Source organism: Kockiozyma suomiensis (assembly GCF_038497685.1).
Source record: "Kockiozyma suomiensis strain NRRL Y-17356 unplaced genomic scaffold V2V93scaffold_1, whole genome shotgun sequence".
NCBI classification, from domain to species: domain Eukaryota; kingdom Fungi; phylum Ascomycota; class Lipomycetes; order Lipomycetales; family Lipomycetaceae; genus Kockiozyma; species Kockiozyma suomiensis.
In genome coordinates this window covers 1,001,084-1,017,140 of record NW_027117664.1, presented here as the reverse complement: position 1 = coordinate 1,017,140, position 16,057 = coordinate 1,001,084, and the positions used below count along the sequence as shown (strand labels likewise).

General features: G+C 43.9%; 9 protein-coding genes across 9 annotated transcripts; 4 read left to right on the top strand and 5 right to left on the bottom strand.

Annotated features, from left to right (window-relative positions):
• Positions 1-193: 193 nt before the first annotated feature.
• On the bottom strand, positions 194-4,221 carry V2V93DRAFT_362875 (uncharacterized protein). Its single transcript, XM_066908458.1, has 2 exons — positions 3,563-4,221; positions 194-3,467 (listed from the first exon to the last, which is right to left on the bottom strand). Exons 1-2 carry the CDS (start codon positions 3,867-3,869, stop codon positions 277-279), a joined length of 3,498 nt encoding a protein of 1,165 aa, XP_066768692.1. The 5' UTR covers positions 3,870-4,221; the 3' UTR covers positions 194-276.
• Positions 4,222-4,373: 152 nt separating this feature from the next.
• V2V93DRAFT_362874 (uncharacterized protein) lies at positions 4,374-5,279 on the top strand. The gene is made up of 2 exons (XM_066908457.1): positions 4,374-4,545; positions 4,606-5,279. Exons 1-2 carry the CDS (start codon positions 4,464-4,466, stop codon positions 5,058-5,060), a joined length of 537 nt encoding a protein of 178 aa, XP_066768691.1. The 5' UTR covers positions 4,374-4,463; the 3' UTR covers positions 5,061-5,279.
• On the bottom strand, positions 5,139-6,011 carry V2V93DRAFT_362873 (uncharacterized protein). The gene has a single exon (XM_066908456.1). The coding sequence runs from the start codon at positions 5,977-5,979 to the stop codon at positions 5,227-5,229; it is 753 nt and encodes a 250-aa protein (XP_066768690.1). The 5' UTR covers positions 5,980-6,011; the 3' UTR covers positions 5,139-5,226.
• Positions 6,012-6,086: 75 nt separating this feature from the next.
• On the top strand, positions 6,087-7,590 carry V2V93DRAFT_362870 (Dcp2, box A domain-containing protein). The gene is made up of 3 exons (XM_066908455.1): positions 6,087-6,307; positions 6,368-6,853; positions 6,904-7,590. Exons 1-3 carry the CDS (start codon positions 6,194-6,196, stop codon positions 7,402-7,404), a joined length of 1,101 nt encoding a protein of 366 aa, XP_066768689.1. The 5' UTR covers positions 6,087-6,193; the 3' UTR covers positions 7,405-7,590.
• On the bottom strand, positions 7,509-8,265 carry V2V93DRAFT_362867 (mitochondrial 54S ribosomal protein mL43). The gene is made up of 4 exons (XM_066908454.1): positions 8,156-8,265; positions 8,040-8,095; positions 7,881-7,984; positions 7,509-7,817 (listed from the first exon to the last, which is right to left on the bottom strand). The coding sequence occupies exons 1-4, from the start codon at positions 8,222-8,224 to the stop codon at positions 7,624-7,626; spliced, it is 423 nt and encodes a 140-aa protein (XP_066768688.1). The 5' UTR covers positions 8,225-8,265; the 3' UTR covers positions 7,509-7,623.
• A 600-nt stretch (positions 8,266-8,865) lies between these two features.
• V2V93DRAFT_362864 (Rho GTPase activation protein) lies at positions 8,866-11,191 on the top strand. Its single transcript, XM_066908453.1, has 3 exons — positions 8,866-10,181; positions 10,244-10,465; positions 10,520-11,191. The coding sequence occupies exons 1-3, from the start codon at positions 9,137-9,139 to the stop codon at positions 10,876-10,878; spliced, it is 1,626 nt and encodes a 541-aa protein (XP_066768687.1). The 5' UTR covers positions 8,866-9,136; the 3' UTR covers positions 10,879-11,191.
• On the bottom strand, positions 11,046-12,006 carry V2V93DRAFT_362861 (uncharacterized protein). The gene is made up of 2 exons (XM_066908452.1): positions 11,646-12,006; positions 11,046-11,589 (listed from the first exon to the last, which is right to left on the bottom strand). Exons 1-2 carry the CDS (start codon positions 11,949-11,951, stop codon positions 11,314-11,316), a joined length of 582 nt encoding a protein of 193 aa, XP_066768686.1. The 5' UTR covers positions 11,952-12,006; the 3' UTR covers positions 11,046-11,313.
• A 294-nt stretch (positions 12,007-12,300) lies between these two features.
• Positions 12,301-13,518, top strand: V2V93DRAFT_319022 (WD40-repeat-containing domain protein; the record flags this gene model as incomplete). Its single annotated transcript, XM_066907262.1, has 3 exons — positions 12,301-12,412; positions 12,472-13,274; positions 13,339-13,518. The coding sequence occupies 3 exons, from the start codon at positions 12,301-12,303 to the stop codon at positions 13,516-13,518; spliced, it is 1,095 nt and encodes a 364-aa protein (XP_066768685.1).
• Positions 13,519-13,980: 462 nt separating this feature from the next.
• V2V93DRAFT_330769 (mitochondrial 54S ribosomal protein mL44) lies at positions 13,981-15,909 on the bottom strand. Its single transcript, XM_066907651.1, has 2 exons — positions 15,493-15,909; positions 13,981-15,429 (listed from the first exon to the last, which is right to left on the bottom strand). The coding sequence occupies exons 1-2, from the start codon at positions 15,614-15,616 to the stop codon at positions 14,261-14,263; spliced, it is 1,293 nt and encodes a 430-aa protein (XP_066768684.1). The 5' UTR covers positions 15,617-15,909; the 3' UTR covers positions 13,981-14,260.
• Between the last annotated feature and the right edge of the window lie 148 nt (positions 15,910-16,057).

Here is a 16,057-nt window from a genome sequence, read left to right as displayed (position 1 = left end):
ATACACACAGTTCCATTGCTGAATTTATTTACTTTGTTTCTTTAATGGTGGTTATGGTACCAATAACAACTTTCTTGTGCTTGTGTTGGGCTGAATTTAGTGGCTTCCACTTTTCTTAGCCGTCTGGGAGCAGGAACACATTTCTTTAATGCTTATATATACAGTCGATTATTTTTGTTTACAATAATAATGATAAATCTTCCAATATATGCAGTATTCATAATAATTATATATACATCCTCTATGCAAACAAAATATGTACAATTCATTACAATCTCAACTCTTTATCTTACCTCTCCCTGCGTTAGCCTTCAGTCGCTCAACCATAATGTCATAATCCTTTGCGGACATTTTCCCAACATGTTGTAAATCATACCACATCTGAGGGGTAATTTTGCCAAGCTGCGTGTATATCGCTTGTATCTCTTCTGTGCGCTCTTTAGCGATTATAGTCCTGCGGCCCTTCATACCCAATACTGCATTACGATAACTTTGCCAATCATCGAGCCGATCTGACCTTAGATGCGTCCCCTTATCATTACTAAAAGACGTACCCATAATATTTACGCGTGTGCGCTTGATCCTCTGACTTTCCCGGAACCCTCGAATCAATTTGCGAGTAAGCGGACATTGAGATACAACTCGCTGATATTGTGTCGACTCCGCTGGATTGGTAGATAATTCAGTTCGTTGAGAGCGATAAAGTCGTATGAGAGCTTCTGACAAAACACCAATCGACTTTTGATCCAAAGAATGTACTCGAGGTAGCTCCTTGACCTCTTCATTATCCGGTAAATCAGAAGTGCGACGACGTTTCGCCATCTTCTGCCATTCTAATCTTTCTAATGTTCCCGCACTCAAGTACTTCTCAGAGATCTCAAAAGCTTCAAGTGACCGACCTGGCATCTCAACAAGAGCTCGCACTCTTGCATTCCACACCTTGGAGGTTGAGGGAATTTTGTATTTCCTTCGGATATCCAACCAAAGCTTCTCAGCTTCTTTGTATTTACGTAGGTGAGTCAGTGCTTCCATTTGTGCAGCAGCAGCTTGTGCTAGCAGTCGCATATCCAATCCACGAATTTCCTTTGTGAATCGCCCTGACGTACTATCAAATATTCTGTGTGACTTCCGAAACTTCGGTAGCACCCTCTTACGCCAGCGATGGGTGATTTGCAGCCAGTCTTCAGCGTCACGCGCAGCTATAATCAAATAACACTCATACTCAACATCCGGCTCTGCACCCCTAGATAAAAAAGAGCGACCTCTAGATGAATCATGAAGACTCATGAATTGCTTGTAAGACTCTAGACCCTCATGAGTATTAGGACGATATTGTCTGAGCGCTTCAGTGAAAATAAATGAAGGAACAACAGTCTTCGGAATTGTCTTGGACGTCATATCAGCAGTCGGGAAGCTTGGTATATATCTTTGAATAGCTTCAGCGAGAGATTTGCGAGCATTCTGTGGTTTCTTGTCAAGACTTGCCATGATGACCATAAACATTGTTACAAACGTGGGCTGCAGACCTTCCAGAACCATAGTTCTGTATAAGTCCGTGACCTTCTCTGGCAAATCGTGTTTCAAATAACCAGACATGAGAGCAGTGTAATGATAGGCATCGCATCTAATTCCAAGAGAAGGTAATCGCTCCACCAAACTCTCTGCGGCATCAAACTGGCCAAGCATGGCAAGGTAGTGAATCATAACGCCATACGTCACGGCATTCATTTGCACGCCCGACAGATTCATCTCTGCAATCGTTCGTTTAACGCCCTCGGCATCGTCTCTTTCAGCATGTCCGTACAATGTCGTACCATATACATGAGCATTGGGCCGAACATCGGCTTCACGCATTCGCTCCCGAACACGCTCTACGGCCTCAGAGAACTCGTGTGGACCGCAACCACGCACATTTGCAAGTAAAATCATATTAAATATACCTGCATCAGGCTTGATTTCCAGTCGCTCAAGATACTCAAAAACACTCTCCACTCCAGCGACGCTACCTATATTTGCATATAAAGACATCATAGTTGTGATATGCCGGTAATTAACTTCAACATCTTCGCTGATCATTCGTACAAAGATCGTAAACATTGAATAAGGATCTTGCGTATCTTTATATGCCTTGAGCATTAGATTGTACATCACCGTATCTGGCGTCATATCAAATTCACCAAGGGAGTCAAAAATTTTCCTGGCGCCATGTATATCGCCGACCTGCACACGACACCACATCAGAGTTTGTAAACTTGACGGATCAATTACTTCATCTTGCGAAAGCAAATTATCAAACAGAGCATTCACTAAATCAATGCGTCCAATTTTGCCAAGAGCCTTCATGACAATGTTGTAATGGTCTGACCGTGGGTTCTCAATACTCTCAAATAGTCTTTGCATCGCAGTAAAATCTCCAAGAGCTGCCAAAGTTTTTAGTTTACATCCAATCACAGCGTTTGCGCTCGTAGAATCGAGATCTTGGAATTCATAGTCCGCAATCAGCTCTGAAGCTTCTTTAGGCATTGCTGCGTCAATGAGAATATTCACAATTGCCGTCAAGTCCGCAGGCGAGGCGGCATATCGCCTCAGTAGAACATATATTTCCTTTGCCATCATTGGCGCTTCTAGTTCGGCCAGTATAGAGATTGCCATACGAGACACGCGTCGACCAAATAACTCCAAATGTTCAAGAATGTACTCAAAGCTTGAAATTAACTGTGTCTGTTGATGACTAGCAATGCCGACAAGCATTCGTCGTAACTCGTCTTGTGATGTAGTTCGGTCATGCCGCAATCGCGGATCGGTTTGTGAATTATGAATACACCACATTATAAATAACGGCGCGAAATTGTCACTATTAGTACAATATCGTTGGATCATCAGCCATTGCATTTGCGTCTCGAGCGGGAAATGCTTCACCGACTCTAAAAATACACCAGGCGCTAGATTAATAAGATCTAACCGGAAAAGTGCCCATAAGTTGAATCGGTAGTCGAGCTCTGTTAGCATACTTCGCGGCACATCTCGAAACATGACCAATATTTGCTGCCAGTCTTCTGGGCGCTCACTTTCGCGATAATAGTTGTACACAAGAAACCGGGTGGTAAATAAATTACCTCTAGTAATCATGGAATTTGTACATAATTTCCACAGCTTAGCAACCATATCGGCCATTAAGGTATTATGAGAATCAACGATTTTCATCAAATTGACAAACTGACGATCTGGATCACTTGGTATATCATCTAATGATTCGCGCAATTTTCTTTTAATGACTTGCCTTACTAGTGACTGCGATATTGTATCATCTGAAGGCTCTGGCGGATGGTCTTTCGTCTCAGATTGAAGGGATTGTGGCCGCCAATATGACTCCCTTTCAATACCTGGAGGAGAAGCATTGATCTCACTTGACTGGTACGTGGCCGAGGATAACTTGTCTCGTTGCCAACCAGATGAATCCTTGTCTACTATATCGTGAGAGAAATCAGTATCATACCTAAAATCAGCATGCCGAAAAGTAAACCTGCGTCTAATCAGATGAATGTGGAAATTTTACACTTACACTTATTCTTCAAGTGACGCTGCTGCGTAAATGCCCTTCGTCTCTCAATCAATCCTCCTCTATTATATCTGAATTTTTCAGAATATTTTGCGGCCGCTTTCCGCATAAAAGCAATCGTTCTCTCAGGATACAGTGCCTCAATAAGCGGACCTTGCAATCCAGTTTTCTGACTTCTACCAGAGCAAACGGATGACCAACATGTCTTCAATGACCACCAAAGTAAGTCATCGTGACTAACACGAAAAGGACGGCTGAACGAACGACTAGCAGCAGTAGATGTGCTGGAAGTTGCAGACATGTTTCCCATCCGGTTTGTCTTTAATCGCCCAAACGACAGTCTTTAACCCTTCGGCCCAAAGCCTTACGCTCAAGACGCAGCTCCTCAAACTCGTGTTTTAACACGTTCCGTACTCAAGTTCGGTTTGTAGAATTCGGCTTATGTAAATATAACTGTCGTGTGCCTGAATTTGCTGCTCTTCGCTGCTGAAGCATGGATGAAATCGGAGTTGCTTGATCACGCGCGTACTATTTGTTCTCTCGCTCAAGAGTTCTAAAACTTCCGAGCTAGTAGGAAATGATATTTATGGCTCTTTAGATCTCGTAGTCATTGCATTATTAGCATGCCTGCTATTGAAATGAGTTGTTTGTAAAAGGTGTTGTGCGGTTGTCAATTTTAGTTTTTTGAGCAGACGGAAGCTAGAGGCCAGAACAAGCCCCTCGGAAAAGGTATAGTAAAGTTTACAGATCCCAAAAAAGAAATAGCCAGAGTTTTGAAGGTTGCCTGTTGGGAGGTTTTTTCTCTTACTAGATAGAACAGATTTACAAGTGCTTGTCTCCTCTATTTTCAATTAAGATACTTCGCGTTTCTTGGATACCGGTCTAAGATTTGCAAGCTTTCAACATGGAGTCAAAGATACAAAAGCCTTTTCGCAAATCGTTCAGAGTCCCAGAGTCTATGCCTGATGGCGTTCACAAGCGAAAGCGTGCGTTAACTGGGTTTTTAATTTTATATGAGCGCACACTAACATATTTTCTATTTTCAGTTGAGAAGATTAAGAAGACTTTAGATCATAACTCGGAGGTGAAGCGTTCATACAGGAAGACTCTACGGAAAATGGGTCTAGAAGTTGCAAAACCTAGCAGTGACACAGCTGTTGTTGCCACCGAAGTCATCAAAGACGAGAACGAAATTAAAACCGATGCTGAACAAACCGAAGACGATCAGCAAAAACCACTAGAACATTTGAGCATTCATGCTGAGCGTAAACAAAAGTTATCCCGGTTTAAGAGAGAAGAAGCGGCTGCTGCTCAAGTGCGAGCTGAGCGTGAAGCCCGCGAGCGCGACTTTCAAAGACGCGCAGTCGAGAAGAAAGAAAAGATTGCTGCTAGAGAGAAAGCCAAGAAGAAAATGAATCAATATACTCAGCGAGGACAGCCGAAGCTGGGGCCAAAAGTTGGCGTTCTGTTAGATCGCATTCGGAAACAGACCGCTGCGTAAATTCTGGAGCTGTAAAAGTTTTGCATTAAATTATCATTTGGCGTTTTGTTATGGTAGGATTAATAAAAAAAAGTTTTCGTAATATCGTTATTGACTTATTTGATTTCTGTGTTACGTCTAATTGCGCACTTGTAATGATGGGAAGAATACAGAGAATGCAGTAGTATCAGACAAATGAAGCATTAGCGCTTCTTGCATCAAACAAATGTTGTCTCTCAGGATGCGAAGCTATGGTTTTCAGCGGGAGCGGGAACCGGCCCAAAGCATCTGCAACAGAATTTGATATCGCCCCGGAGGAGTATATAGACGTCGACTCTCGGAATTTTTTTGTAGGACCCTGATCTCTTGCTCCATGACAGTTCACTACCGCCGCAGTAGTTAGTCCATACTGTAAATTTGCTGGAGACTTTCGTGCATAATTCTTGGATACAGAATCTGAACGATGGGTATTATCCGCAAATCTGCAGCAACTTTCACTGAGCCATGCCATCATTCTACCAAAAACAAACATGGGTATCGACAGTATAAACATGAAAATCATAGTAAAAGGACTGGATAGCCAATATTCAGCATCCCATATTGAATTTGACGCGCAGATGCTATTCCAGCTGCGTGGCCCATGACGACTAGAATTGACTAGAACAGCAGAAACAGAAGAGCTGTATCTCTCGCTAATGTGCACTATCAACTGCCATACCTTTCGATCTAGCTGATAGATAAAAGAACGTGTAAGCAAACTATTGTCCTGGTGAGGACGGGACAGTAGCTGAGGCGACTGGCGAGCAGGGCCGACTAGTCCATCTTGTCCAAAGGGCTCACAACCAAGCGGTATCGTATAAGCGCAGTCTATATTCAGTCGTTGGATAGCTTTGGTATCTAAGTTTTCAAAACCGCGACATTTAGTTCTAGGAGCCGTCATGGCTGCCACTAAAAATAATAGGTTGAATAAAGAATTGGTAGAACAAATTTTGACTACAAAAGATGTTTACAATACGGGCTGGCAAGTTGAGCGGATCTGTGATATGCATCACTACATTGGACATTTATGCTCATACATTAGGATCATCGATCTACTTAGGTCTATTTAGATGCTTGCCGCTTCTGGTGACAGCTACATTTAATAATCGATAAAAATGACTATTAGATCGACGTTCAATTTTGCTCAGGCAACATTAGATGAAGTTCTTGATGATCTATCTGTCAGATTCATCATGAATTGTCCGCCCGAGGAATTGAAGTCTGTGGAGGTATGAATGTCTGATTGAACTTTGATCTCGAATACATATTGATGAAGTCATTTCGTCCAGCGAGTGTGCTTTCAGGCAGAAGAAGCACATTGGTATTATGAAGACTTTATTCGTGCCGAAAATCCTCAACTACCATCACTTTCGCAAAAAAATTTTACGGCAAAAATATTTGCTCATTGTCCACTTCTTCGGAAATGGAGCGACGTACATGAACAGGCATTTGCTGACTTTATAGAATACAAAACTCGCGTTCCTGTAAGAGGAGCTATTATCTTGAATAAGAAATTAGACAAATGCATTCTAGTTAAAGGTTGGAAGGCTTCTGCTGGATGGGGTTTCCCAAAGGGAAAAATCAACCAAGGCGAGTCGGACGAGGCTTGCGCGATACGCGAAGTGATTGAAGAGACGGGCTACGATGTGTCTGCGCTACTTAAGAAAGATGATTATCTCGAAATAAGTATGAGAGAACAGCAAGTAAGGCTCTACATTATTGCCGGAGTCCCAATGGATTCAGTTTTCGAGCCACAAACGCGAAAAGAAATCAGCGTATGTATTATGATTCTTCTTGCATATGCAAAATTAATATCTGCTTTTAGAAAATCGAATGGTTCAAATTAAGTGCACTTCCCACTTATTCGGCCATTAGGGACGGAACAGGCACTACGGATAGTGGTCATAATCCAAAAAAGTTTTATATGGTTGCGCCGTTCCTGAAACAGCTTCGGAAATGGATTAATGCCAATAAGCCTCCCAAGGCGGCGAGCAAGACCGTGTCATACGCCGAACCTTTAGTATCGCATTCACAGATCACTCCGCCTACACCACCATCTACGCAAGACATTTTCTTTTCGCAGAACAAGCCAATCCGACAGGAAAAAGTGCAGACAAAAACAAAGAAGCAAAAGCGACCAAATAAGCAGCGGAAACTCCAGATCGAAGAAGCGGCGTCAGCGCAAGCTTCGACAACTAGCTCGCCACAAAAGCTGCTTCAAAGTCCGTTTACATTTACGGAGCAGGCTAATCAGCCTGTTAGCTCGCCGGCTATTTCAAATACTGTCGCTGCACAGTCTATATTATCTATGATTCGCAAAAAATGACGGCCCGCAGTTATTATTTCCAAAATACCTAGTTTGCTTTTTGTTTTTATCAACTGTCTTTGATTAGTCTATGGTAGCAAGGCGTTGGATTTGGGTCAATATAGTTTATCATTAATTGTACTGTATTTTCATTCACAAAATGGTACGCAATAGGATAGAAGAATAATCAGAATATATACAATTACTAACGCCAAACAAAACCTTGTATAAATCGAGTCACTAAACCTTATGCCGATATTGTTCAAGAACATGGAAGGGACTCCAGATACCACGGGGACCGTCATTTATTGACGAAACGGGATTCTTTGCTCTAGCAAGCTTGCGACCTGATGCATCACGTAGAAGATTGGCCTTGACAGCGACTTCGGAGGCGGTTAGATTGCGTACGCAAATTACTTTTTGTTTGCCATTGACTAAAAACTGTTAGAAACTGTATATGACTCCAAATTATCACCGAAGAATAAGGGAACTCGTACGGTAGTCACCAATGATGACCGGATGACCATGCTTTTTAATGACCTCAAACTCAATACCAGGATTCTCTTTGCTGAACTTGTTGAGACTCTCGTGTAAAAATTCTCTATAGCACCAAGTCAGAAGCAAACCTTAGCATAGATAGTTAAGAAAGAACGAACCTGATGCCGACAGACGAGGCACCCCAGTTGCAGAACCGGAAGGTGAGCTTTCGGCACTGTACATGAGAATGTCAGATATCAAAACATTTAGAATTCAGACCATAAGGACAACCTACAGGGAGCACAAATGCACCGACTCCATTGCGGGCCACGGATATTCCGCGACGAACGGATTGAACAGGCATTACGAGTATAGTGGGCGAATATATATGCAGAAGAGCGCAATTATTAGTCTCGAGACATAAATATTTTCGTCGTCGTACACAGTTACCCTATTCATATTTATCACGTGACTATTACAGCATGTATTACATAAGATATTGGGGCATCTAACTGACTTTAATCCCGCGCACGTCTGTAGTTTACCGAGTTTGAACGGAATGAGGAATGCGAGACTGGATGTAGCTGTACGTAATGGGTTGAGAGTTGTCTGGATGATGATATGCCAAACGAACACGAACTGATAGGGGTACACGAAATAATAGGGGTTGGTATATCGATAATCTGGCCGACTGGCAATCTAACAATTGAGACCAATACAACCAACAATAGCAATGAAGTCCTTGACTAAAGCATTGGCTAAGGCATGAAAAAACTACTTCTTATTCTAAGTTCTCTGCACTATTTGTCTTGTCCAATTCCGCACACCTACTGACTCTACAATGTAGCTTCAGCACCCGCATTCTTGTATACAAGAGATAAATGACATACAGCCCTTGCTCAATCTTCTGGAATGCCCAGTCGGCGAGCAAATAGAGCCGCTAATTGTAACTTCAATATGTATTTATAACGCGACCGCGACGCGCCTTAACGAGCATAAACGCGTCTACAATCTCGCTTGGGAGCGCCTCAGATCGATTGGCCATCACTCTTGTGAGCGTGCGGCTGTGTGTGGTGGCTAACCAAGCCGCGCTAGCCAGGGGGCTCCCCAAATAAGGTTGACGCCTTGCATACGTTCTACGCGACGCGCTCCCCCTTGATTTGGCCTGAGTTTTCTTTTCTTTATCGCTTCCTGCTGAGTCTTCGCCGTACTTCCCCATCACCTCCTTCTCTCGCAACCTTCCTTTGATTCGCATTCTCGACGCAAAGCAACAGCAATGTCCGCTGCTGTTTCTCGCCGCCGCTCGGGCTTCATCGGCAGGCCGCAATCAATGATCGTAGATGTCCGCGAATTCGATATAGAGAGCTCTTTTCGTCGCCAGAGCAGTAATCGGCGCGGTTCCTCCACAGCATCTTCCGTCCTTTCGTCAATTCACTCTGTCTCTTCTGCCGTCGATATTCTGGCGCCTGCAGAGACTAGAGGATCTCGCTCTCGGGCGAGCACTAGCTCGTCGTCGACAACCGCGCCCTCGCCCGCCGACGCAGCGCCCAAAGTCGCGCTGTCTGCTAAGCATGGCCTTAGTCCTGAAAAAGAAAGCAAAAAGACTGCTTTCTTTGGCAAAATGAAGCTCAGTCTCGACCGGCGACGCAAGATGCCATGGCCGAGCTCCAGCAAAAATACGCGCGAGACTGCAGCCCCTGCAGCAGGTGCACCGACGACACCTCGCAAATCTGGTACTACGTCCAAAGAAGATCCGTCTGTATCTAGCTTAATTTCTTCAAATCATCAACGTCAGAAGCCAAAAGAGCAGTCTAAACGATATGCGAGTGCACTCTTCACATTCAGTTCCGGCAAATCAAATCAGAACTCTGGCAGCTTTTCTTCGCCTTCGTCTGCGCCAACTATCAAAGTAGTTCCCAAAACACCAGAATCTGCATTAGCTATCTCTCCTCCCACATCGTCTCCTGGGCTTTCTATCTCTTCGTCCATGTCTCTATCTTCCATCTCCTCCGCCTCCCCTTCGCCAAATAAGACTGCTCTGATGAGCGACCATCAACTGATCCCTGAGACAATTCAAGAGGATGAGCCAGAGTCTCCGACTCGTCAGAATAGCCTGTCTATTGCATCTAACTCCGCTGTCTCGTCAATGCCGCGTTTGATGCCAGGTCCGCGTCCTCGCAAGGGACCTTCTAGAGCTCGTCCTGCAACTATTGTCGGATTTTTCAGACAGAGCAGGGTCTTTACAGCACCTAAGCAATGCGACGTATTCGGCATGTCTCTTGCCGACGCTGCAATTTCAACTCGAATGAGTGTTGAGAATAGTATGTACTTTCTGAACTAATATATTTGCATCTGATCAATGCTAATTGCATGATCACTTTAGATGATTCTCGATATTGGGTTCCAGCAATCGTTTCCGTCTGCGTTGACTATTTGAACCAATACGGAGTAGAAGAAGAAGGTCTTTATCGTGTGTCTGGTAGCGCATTGGCGATCGAGGAGCTTAAGAAAGAATTTGCATTTTGCGGAGAAGCAACTGTGCTACGGCCTGGAGTACATGACGTACACTCTGTTGCGTCTCTACTAAAGTCTTACATCCGTCAACGTAAGTTGAGATAGATATTACTAGTTTTTTTCTAAATGCTGACTTATTTTGTAGTACCCGAAGAAATCGTGCCCTCAACTTTACAGCTAAACACAATTTTGAGAGGTTCAGCTGACAATATCCCCTTTGAAGAGGTGCAGAACTACCTGGCACAGTTACCTGCCTACAACTACCACACGATTCGACTTCTCTGCCAGCACTTCTCTCTCGTGGCAGCTAACCATAAACGAAATAGAATGACGCTATCAAATCTGATGCTGATCTTGTGTCCCACCATGCGCATGGATAGTAGACTGTTCTCTTGGATGGTGGAATTTCCAGATCAATGCGTTGGCGACGCCGCAAGATCCCTGGTTCGATACGGCGAGCAGATCAGTTTAGTTGAAGAATCATGTCGGCAGCGATTGGGGTAGAAAGCTGTTGATTTCAAGGAGATCTGCGTGGGTTTCTACTAAAATGTGCGGAGGTCAACTATCGCGCCGTGTATTTATTACAATTACTATGTCCATTGATTCTCTGTTCAGTGGCAGTCAGTATATGATGATTTATGAAAGTTACGTTGATTGACTGGTTGATATGCATTCTGCTATTTCGTTCTTAAAAAATGTTTTGGGTATATACAGTCGGTAATAATAAGGGATAATAATATATGAACTCAAACATTTTTCTTTTTTTTTCTTAATGTATTGCCATATTTACGTCAAATAATTTGAATAAGAGAGAGGAAACTTTTTTTTAAAAATGCAAACCCGTCAAACAAAAGATAATACTATACATGCTGCAAAAGATGAAAACCCAAAGTTACTCTCAAAAGGACGGAACATAAAAGCAAATCGTAAGACGGAAATTTACTTCCGCTTCGTAGGCTTTGAGGTTTTGAGCAAAGATGGAGGGGGTTTAGCTTCTCTCTTGTGCTTCTTAGCCTGACCCTCATCAACAGTCTCACCATTTTTGTCCACTTCGACCAGCCACGGTGAGTCTTGATTCTTTCCTTTGTAACCCCATTTCTTGACCCACTCTCCTGTGGCCTCATCAAAGACGAGATTTCCAGAATTTCGCTCCTTTGTGATGCCTTTCTGTTTGGCAAATTTCTCCCATTTGGTGAGAGGTTTAGGAGTAGGAACCTAGAGAAGCATCAGCAGCGAAGTAATGAAGAGAAAAAAAATTTAGAGGTACATACAGGTTTCTCGCGAGGAAGTTGGTAGATTGTGTCAGGCAACCGCACAAAGACACCATCATTTGTGCGAGAATCGCCACCAGTGCGACCTCCAGTAACGACAGGCTGAGCAAGAATTTGGTTGATGAGCAACTGCGCCGAATCACGGGCACGAGCTGCAAGGTGGCTTTCTTTGGCGGTCTCGTCGCCTTTCATAGCCTCTACGTCGAGCATGTTTGAGTCAAAGAGAGCGAGGTTTCCCAAATCATAGTCAACTGGGATATCACGCTCGACAGTGACTGGTCGGTTTGCAACTGGTACGTCCGACATTGCGAGGAAGGTAGAGGAGTGCAGCTGGAGTAAATATCGAGTGTCTAAAATCCAGAATACTTTTTCTCGCTGGGAGTTTCGGTCAGAACAACTCTTTATTCATGTATGTGGCATAAATGAACCTTGTTTCTGCGCATAGAACGCGAGAAACTAGTTAGGGGCGGGTCCGTGTGCGATGGACGGTCGACGGCGGACTCGGGGCGAGCCTCATCTCAAACCCCTCTTCTCGCTCTATCTACCGGTATCCTGGTCCCCACGAGTGGTTCACGCAACACAATCGCCATAGACTCTATTTGATAATATATTTCTGAACGCTCTATTTTTTTCTGATTCTCGATAATTGCTCAGAATGGGTCTGCAACCCGACGATCTGCTTGAAAAAGTGCAGGCTACACGCGAAGAAATCACCCAGCTCAAGGAGAAGGTCGACACGCGCCGCGAGCAGCTTCATGACACCGACCGTACGTATATCATCCAAGCATTTTTTTTAGTCTGTATTCTAACCGAGCCTTCTATCAAGTTCGCCGCGAAGCTGCTTCAGTGGATCCGATCCCGCGTCTGCATTTACGGGTGCGCCAGACCCTTAAAGGGCATATTGACAAGATCTCGGCTATGCATTGGTCTACTAATCGCCGCAATTTGGTCTCCGCATCTCAAGATGGAAAACTTATTGTCTGGGACGCATATACAGGCAACAAGGTCCATGCCATCCCGCTACGATCAACCTGGGTCATGTCTTGCGCTTATTCGCCTTCCGGCAACCTCGTCGCTTCCGGAGGACTGGAAAACGTCTGCTCTATCTACTCTCTCAATTCTCGCGATGGCCCATCGCGCACAACTCGCGAGCTATCTGCCCATGTCGGCTACATCTCTTGCTGCCGTTTTCTGTCAGATCAGCGTATACTGACAGCATCCGGCGACAAGACCTGCATTCTCTGGGATATTCCTTCTGGAAACCAAGTACAAGAGTTTACCGAGCATCTCGGTGATGTCATGTCTGTTGATATATGTCCTACAAATAGTAACGTTTTTGTCTCGGGCGCTTGTGACACTTTTGCCAAGGTCTGGGATATGCGCGAAGGTGGCAAGTCGTCGCAGACCTTCCGTACTCATAAAAAAGATATCAATGCCGTCCAGTTCTTCCCAGACGGACGTGCATTTGCAACTGGATCAGATGATGGCACTTGTCGAATATATGATCTGCGGGCTGACCGAGAGCTGATAGTACTCGGGTCTCCTTCATTGGATGCCAGCGTTACCTCAGTTGCTTTCTCTCAGTCTGGTCGATTGCTCTTTGCTGGATATGAAGATAATGAGTGCAGAGTAGGTTTTCTTCTGACATATTTTTTCTCCAGCTTTTAGACGCTAGTGATGCTAACATTGACAGATCTGGGATGTTTTACGAGGCGATAAAGTCGGGTCATTGACTAATCACCAAAATCGGATAAGTTGTCTGGGAATGAGCAACGACGGAATCAGTCTTTGCACTGGATCCTGGGATGCTACTGTATGCCAATTTCGTTTGTTTGTTTCAAAATTAGTTATGACGGCTAACGGTGTTTTTTAGCTAAAAATCTGGACACTATGACGAAACTAGTATAATCTATCCCTTGTTTTCGTCGCTCTTATAGTCACTGTATTCATTTCATAGAGACATTTTAATTCCTTGAGGGAATTAATTTTCATCAATGAGTATTTTTCTTCTACTTTGGATTTGACAGTTTTTTTAGTTCTCATTAAACATATTCAGCAGTATTGATTGTTGTCTGCATTCACGATTAGGTGATTTGTAAAGGAATAAAAATGGGAAATGAATATCGGCTCGTCGCTGCCAGTATCCCTCTATTATTGGAGCCATTTCTCTTATGTCGTCGCTTTATCACTACTTGCGACATGTTGTTTGGTGCTTTCTGGTGTGTGGTTTTGTTGGAGGGGTCTTTTTCACTTATTTTAAGTTTTACTCATAATGGATTTATTTTTGGTTGTTCCGCATGCTACAATTATGTGCTGCCTTTTAAAACTTTGGTGAGAACCTGGCGAGAAAGAATCTGTTCTAAAACTCGAATATTTACAATGAACAAAAATTAAACAAAAGAAATGCTTCGACAAAATGGACTGACTGCAAGCAAAATCAAAATCATGCAAACTGTCGGAAAAAATCATATAGTCAAGAAGTAACAAACAAATAAAAACTTGGCTTTTAACAGTCCAATATATGGCACATATATACACAATAATCCTAGCCCTCTTCTTGTTTTTGTCTGTCTATTCCAATGAATGATCTCTTTCCTAGCTTTTGCACCATTGACTTATACAATCACTTGGCCAGGATCAACATATAACTGCTGGAAATCAGCTTCAGCCTTTCCCTCTGTAGTGCTCGGCAATTTGCTATGTGGCGAATACAAATACCAAGACTTGAGGGCATTGATCGCTGCTCGCGTCTCAGCCTCGGCAATACTCCGGCCCTCAGCAGAACCTAACATATTTGAGCCAGAATATATACCAACGACATACACCGAGCCCTGCGAAAATCGACCAGTTTCGGCAATCATTCGCGAAATGGGTGGTGCAAAGTGTTCACGGGAACAGAGTCGCGATAACTCGCGAGTTGGCTGTTCGAATCGGAAGAGCTTTGAAATATCAAGCTTTCGGGACAGGATATGGTTGAAAATAAATTCCTTGGCGACGTCGCGGCCATTGTGCAAGCAAATTCCGCCTATAACTGAGCGGACAAAGTTACTCATTGCGGTAGAGTAGCGCTCCACTCCGCGCTCTGTTCCATCTTCATTGACCGGATCTACATATTCAGTAAGACCGTTACTACGGCCAACAACCATCCGACCGTACTTAAGAACTCCGAAATAATCAACCAGTCGTTGTTCCTTAATCAAACGAGCACCTTTTCCGACTGTGGTAATCTGTGGCCGCTCCCGCTCAATACCCCAGTGCCGGCCAACACTAGTCAATGCATCGTCGCCGCAGTAAGACCATAATGCTTCCTTGATCACTTCCATAGGCAAGCGAGGGTATGAGCAAATGATGAACTCGGACACGTAAAAGTCTAGTAAACGAGCACCCAGCTCACTAAGACTTTCATTCGAAGGAAATCGACTTGCAAGTTCGGAAGAAGGGCAATTAAGAGCTTGGGCGAGTGTAGTTAAGTCAAAGCTAGCACCGAGCTCAAGACGAGCGCGTAAAGCAACAAGTGCGGAGCATTTGGCAACTTCTGAAGTTGGAAATTCGGATATACCTGCTGGCTCGTCTGCGATGACATCCGGCTCGGAAGTAGCTAACGTGGAATTCGGACGGGAGCTTGAGTGGATTGCCAAATTCTTCGTCTTAAATGAGTGACTTACTCTGACATAGGAGGAGAAAAAGGGAGAAGGGGTCGATCGTGAGCTGGCAGAGATAAATAGTTTCCGTTTAGGTGCGCTCAGATTGACAGCGGATACAGGCTGGTTAATTTGTACGAAACCTATAGCAATCAAAGTAAGTCAAAAACTCCTATGTAACAACCCATCTTTAAATCATTACATACCTTGGACATTATATAACGTGCTCGCGTGCCTCGCGTGCCTCGTTTGTTGAACCTGTAATATTTTTGTCGCGGACAACGACGCACTTATACGGCGATTTATCGGAGCCCTTGATCGTAGGCTCATTCTATATCTCTAACTTTCGACAGTATCTCTTAACTCTTCCCTGGTCCGAATATATGTCGATTGCGCACAATTAAAGGTAGCGCTGCTGTGAGAATAAACTGTTAGAGCTTCCCGAATGCTCGTGCACAGATTTCTACTAGACGTCGCTGGCGATATTATTGAACTAGACAAACGTACCACTAAAAAACAATTCAAATCCTTATTTTCCGGGTATTCTGCTTCTTTTCTTCTACCCAGATGCTGTTGTTTGTTCGACTAGCCAAGAGGCAGATCTCGCAGAATACAATTTGAATTTTTTTTGCTAGCCCTGCTTTCGGCCTTCGACAAACTCGTTAAGCGGCGTTCCGAGAGTTGGGCGCTCTGTGTCATCTACTTCTACACGTGACATATTCTATATGTGACCAGAAATACTCACCAGAGGCGTATCATTGAGCACCCAAT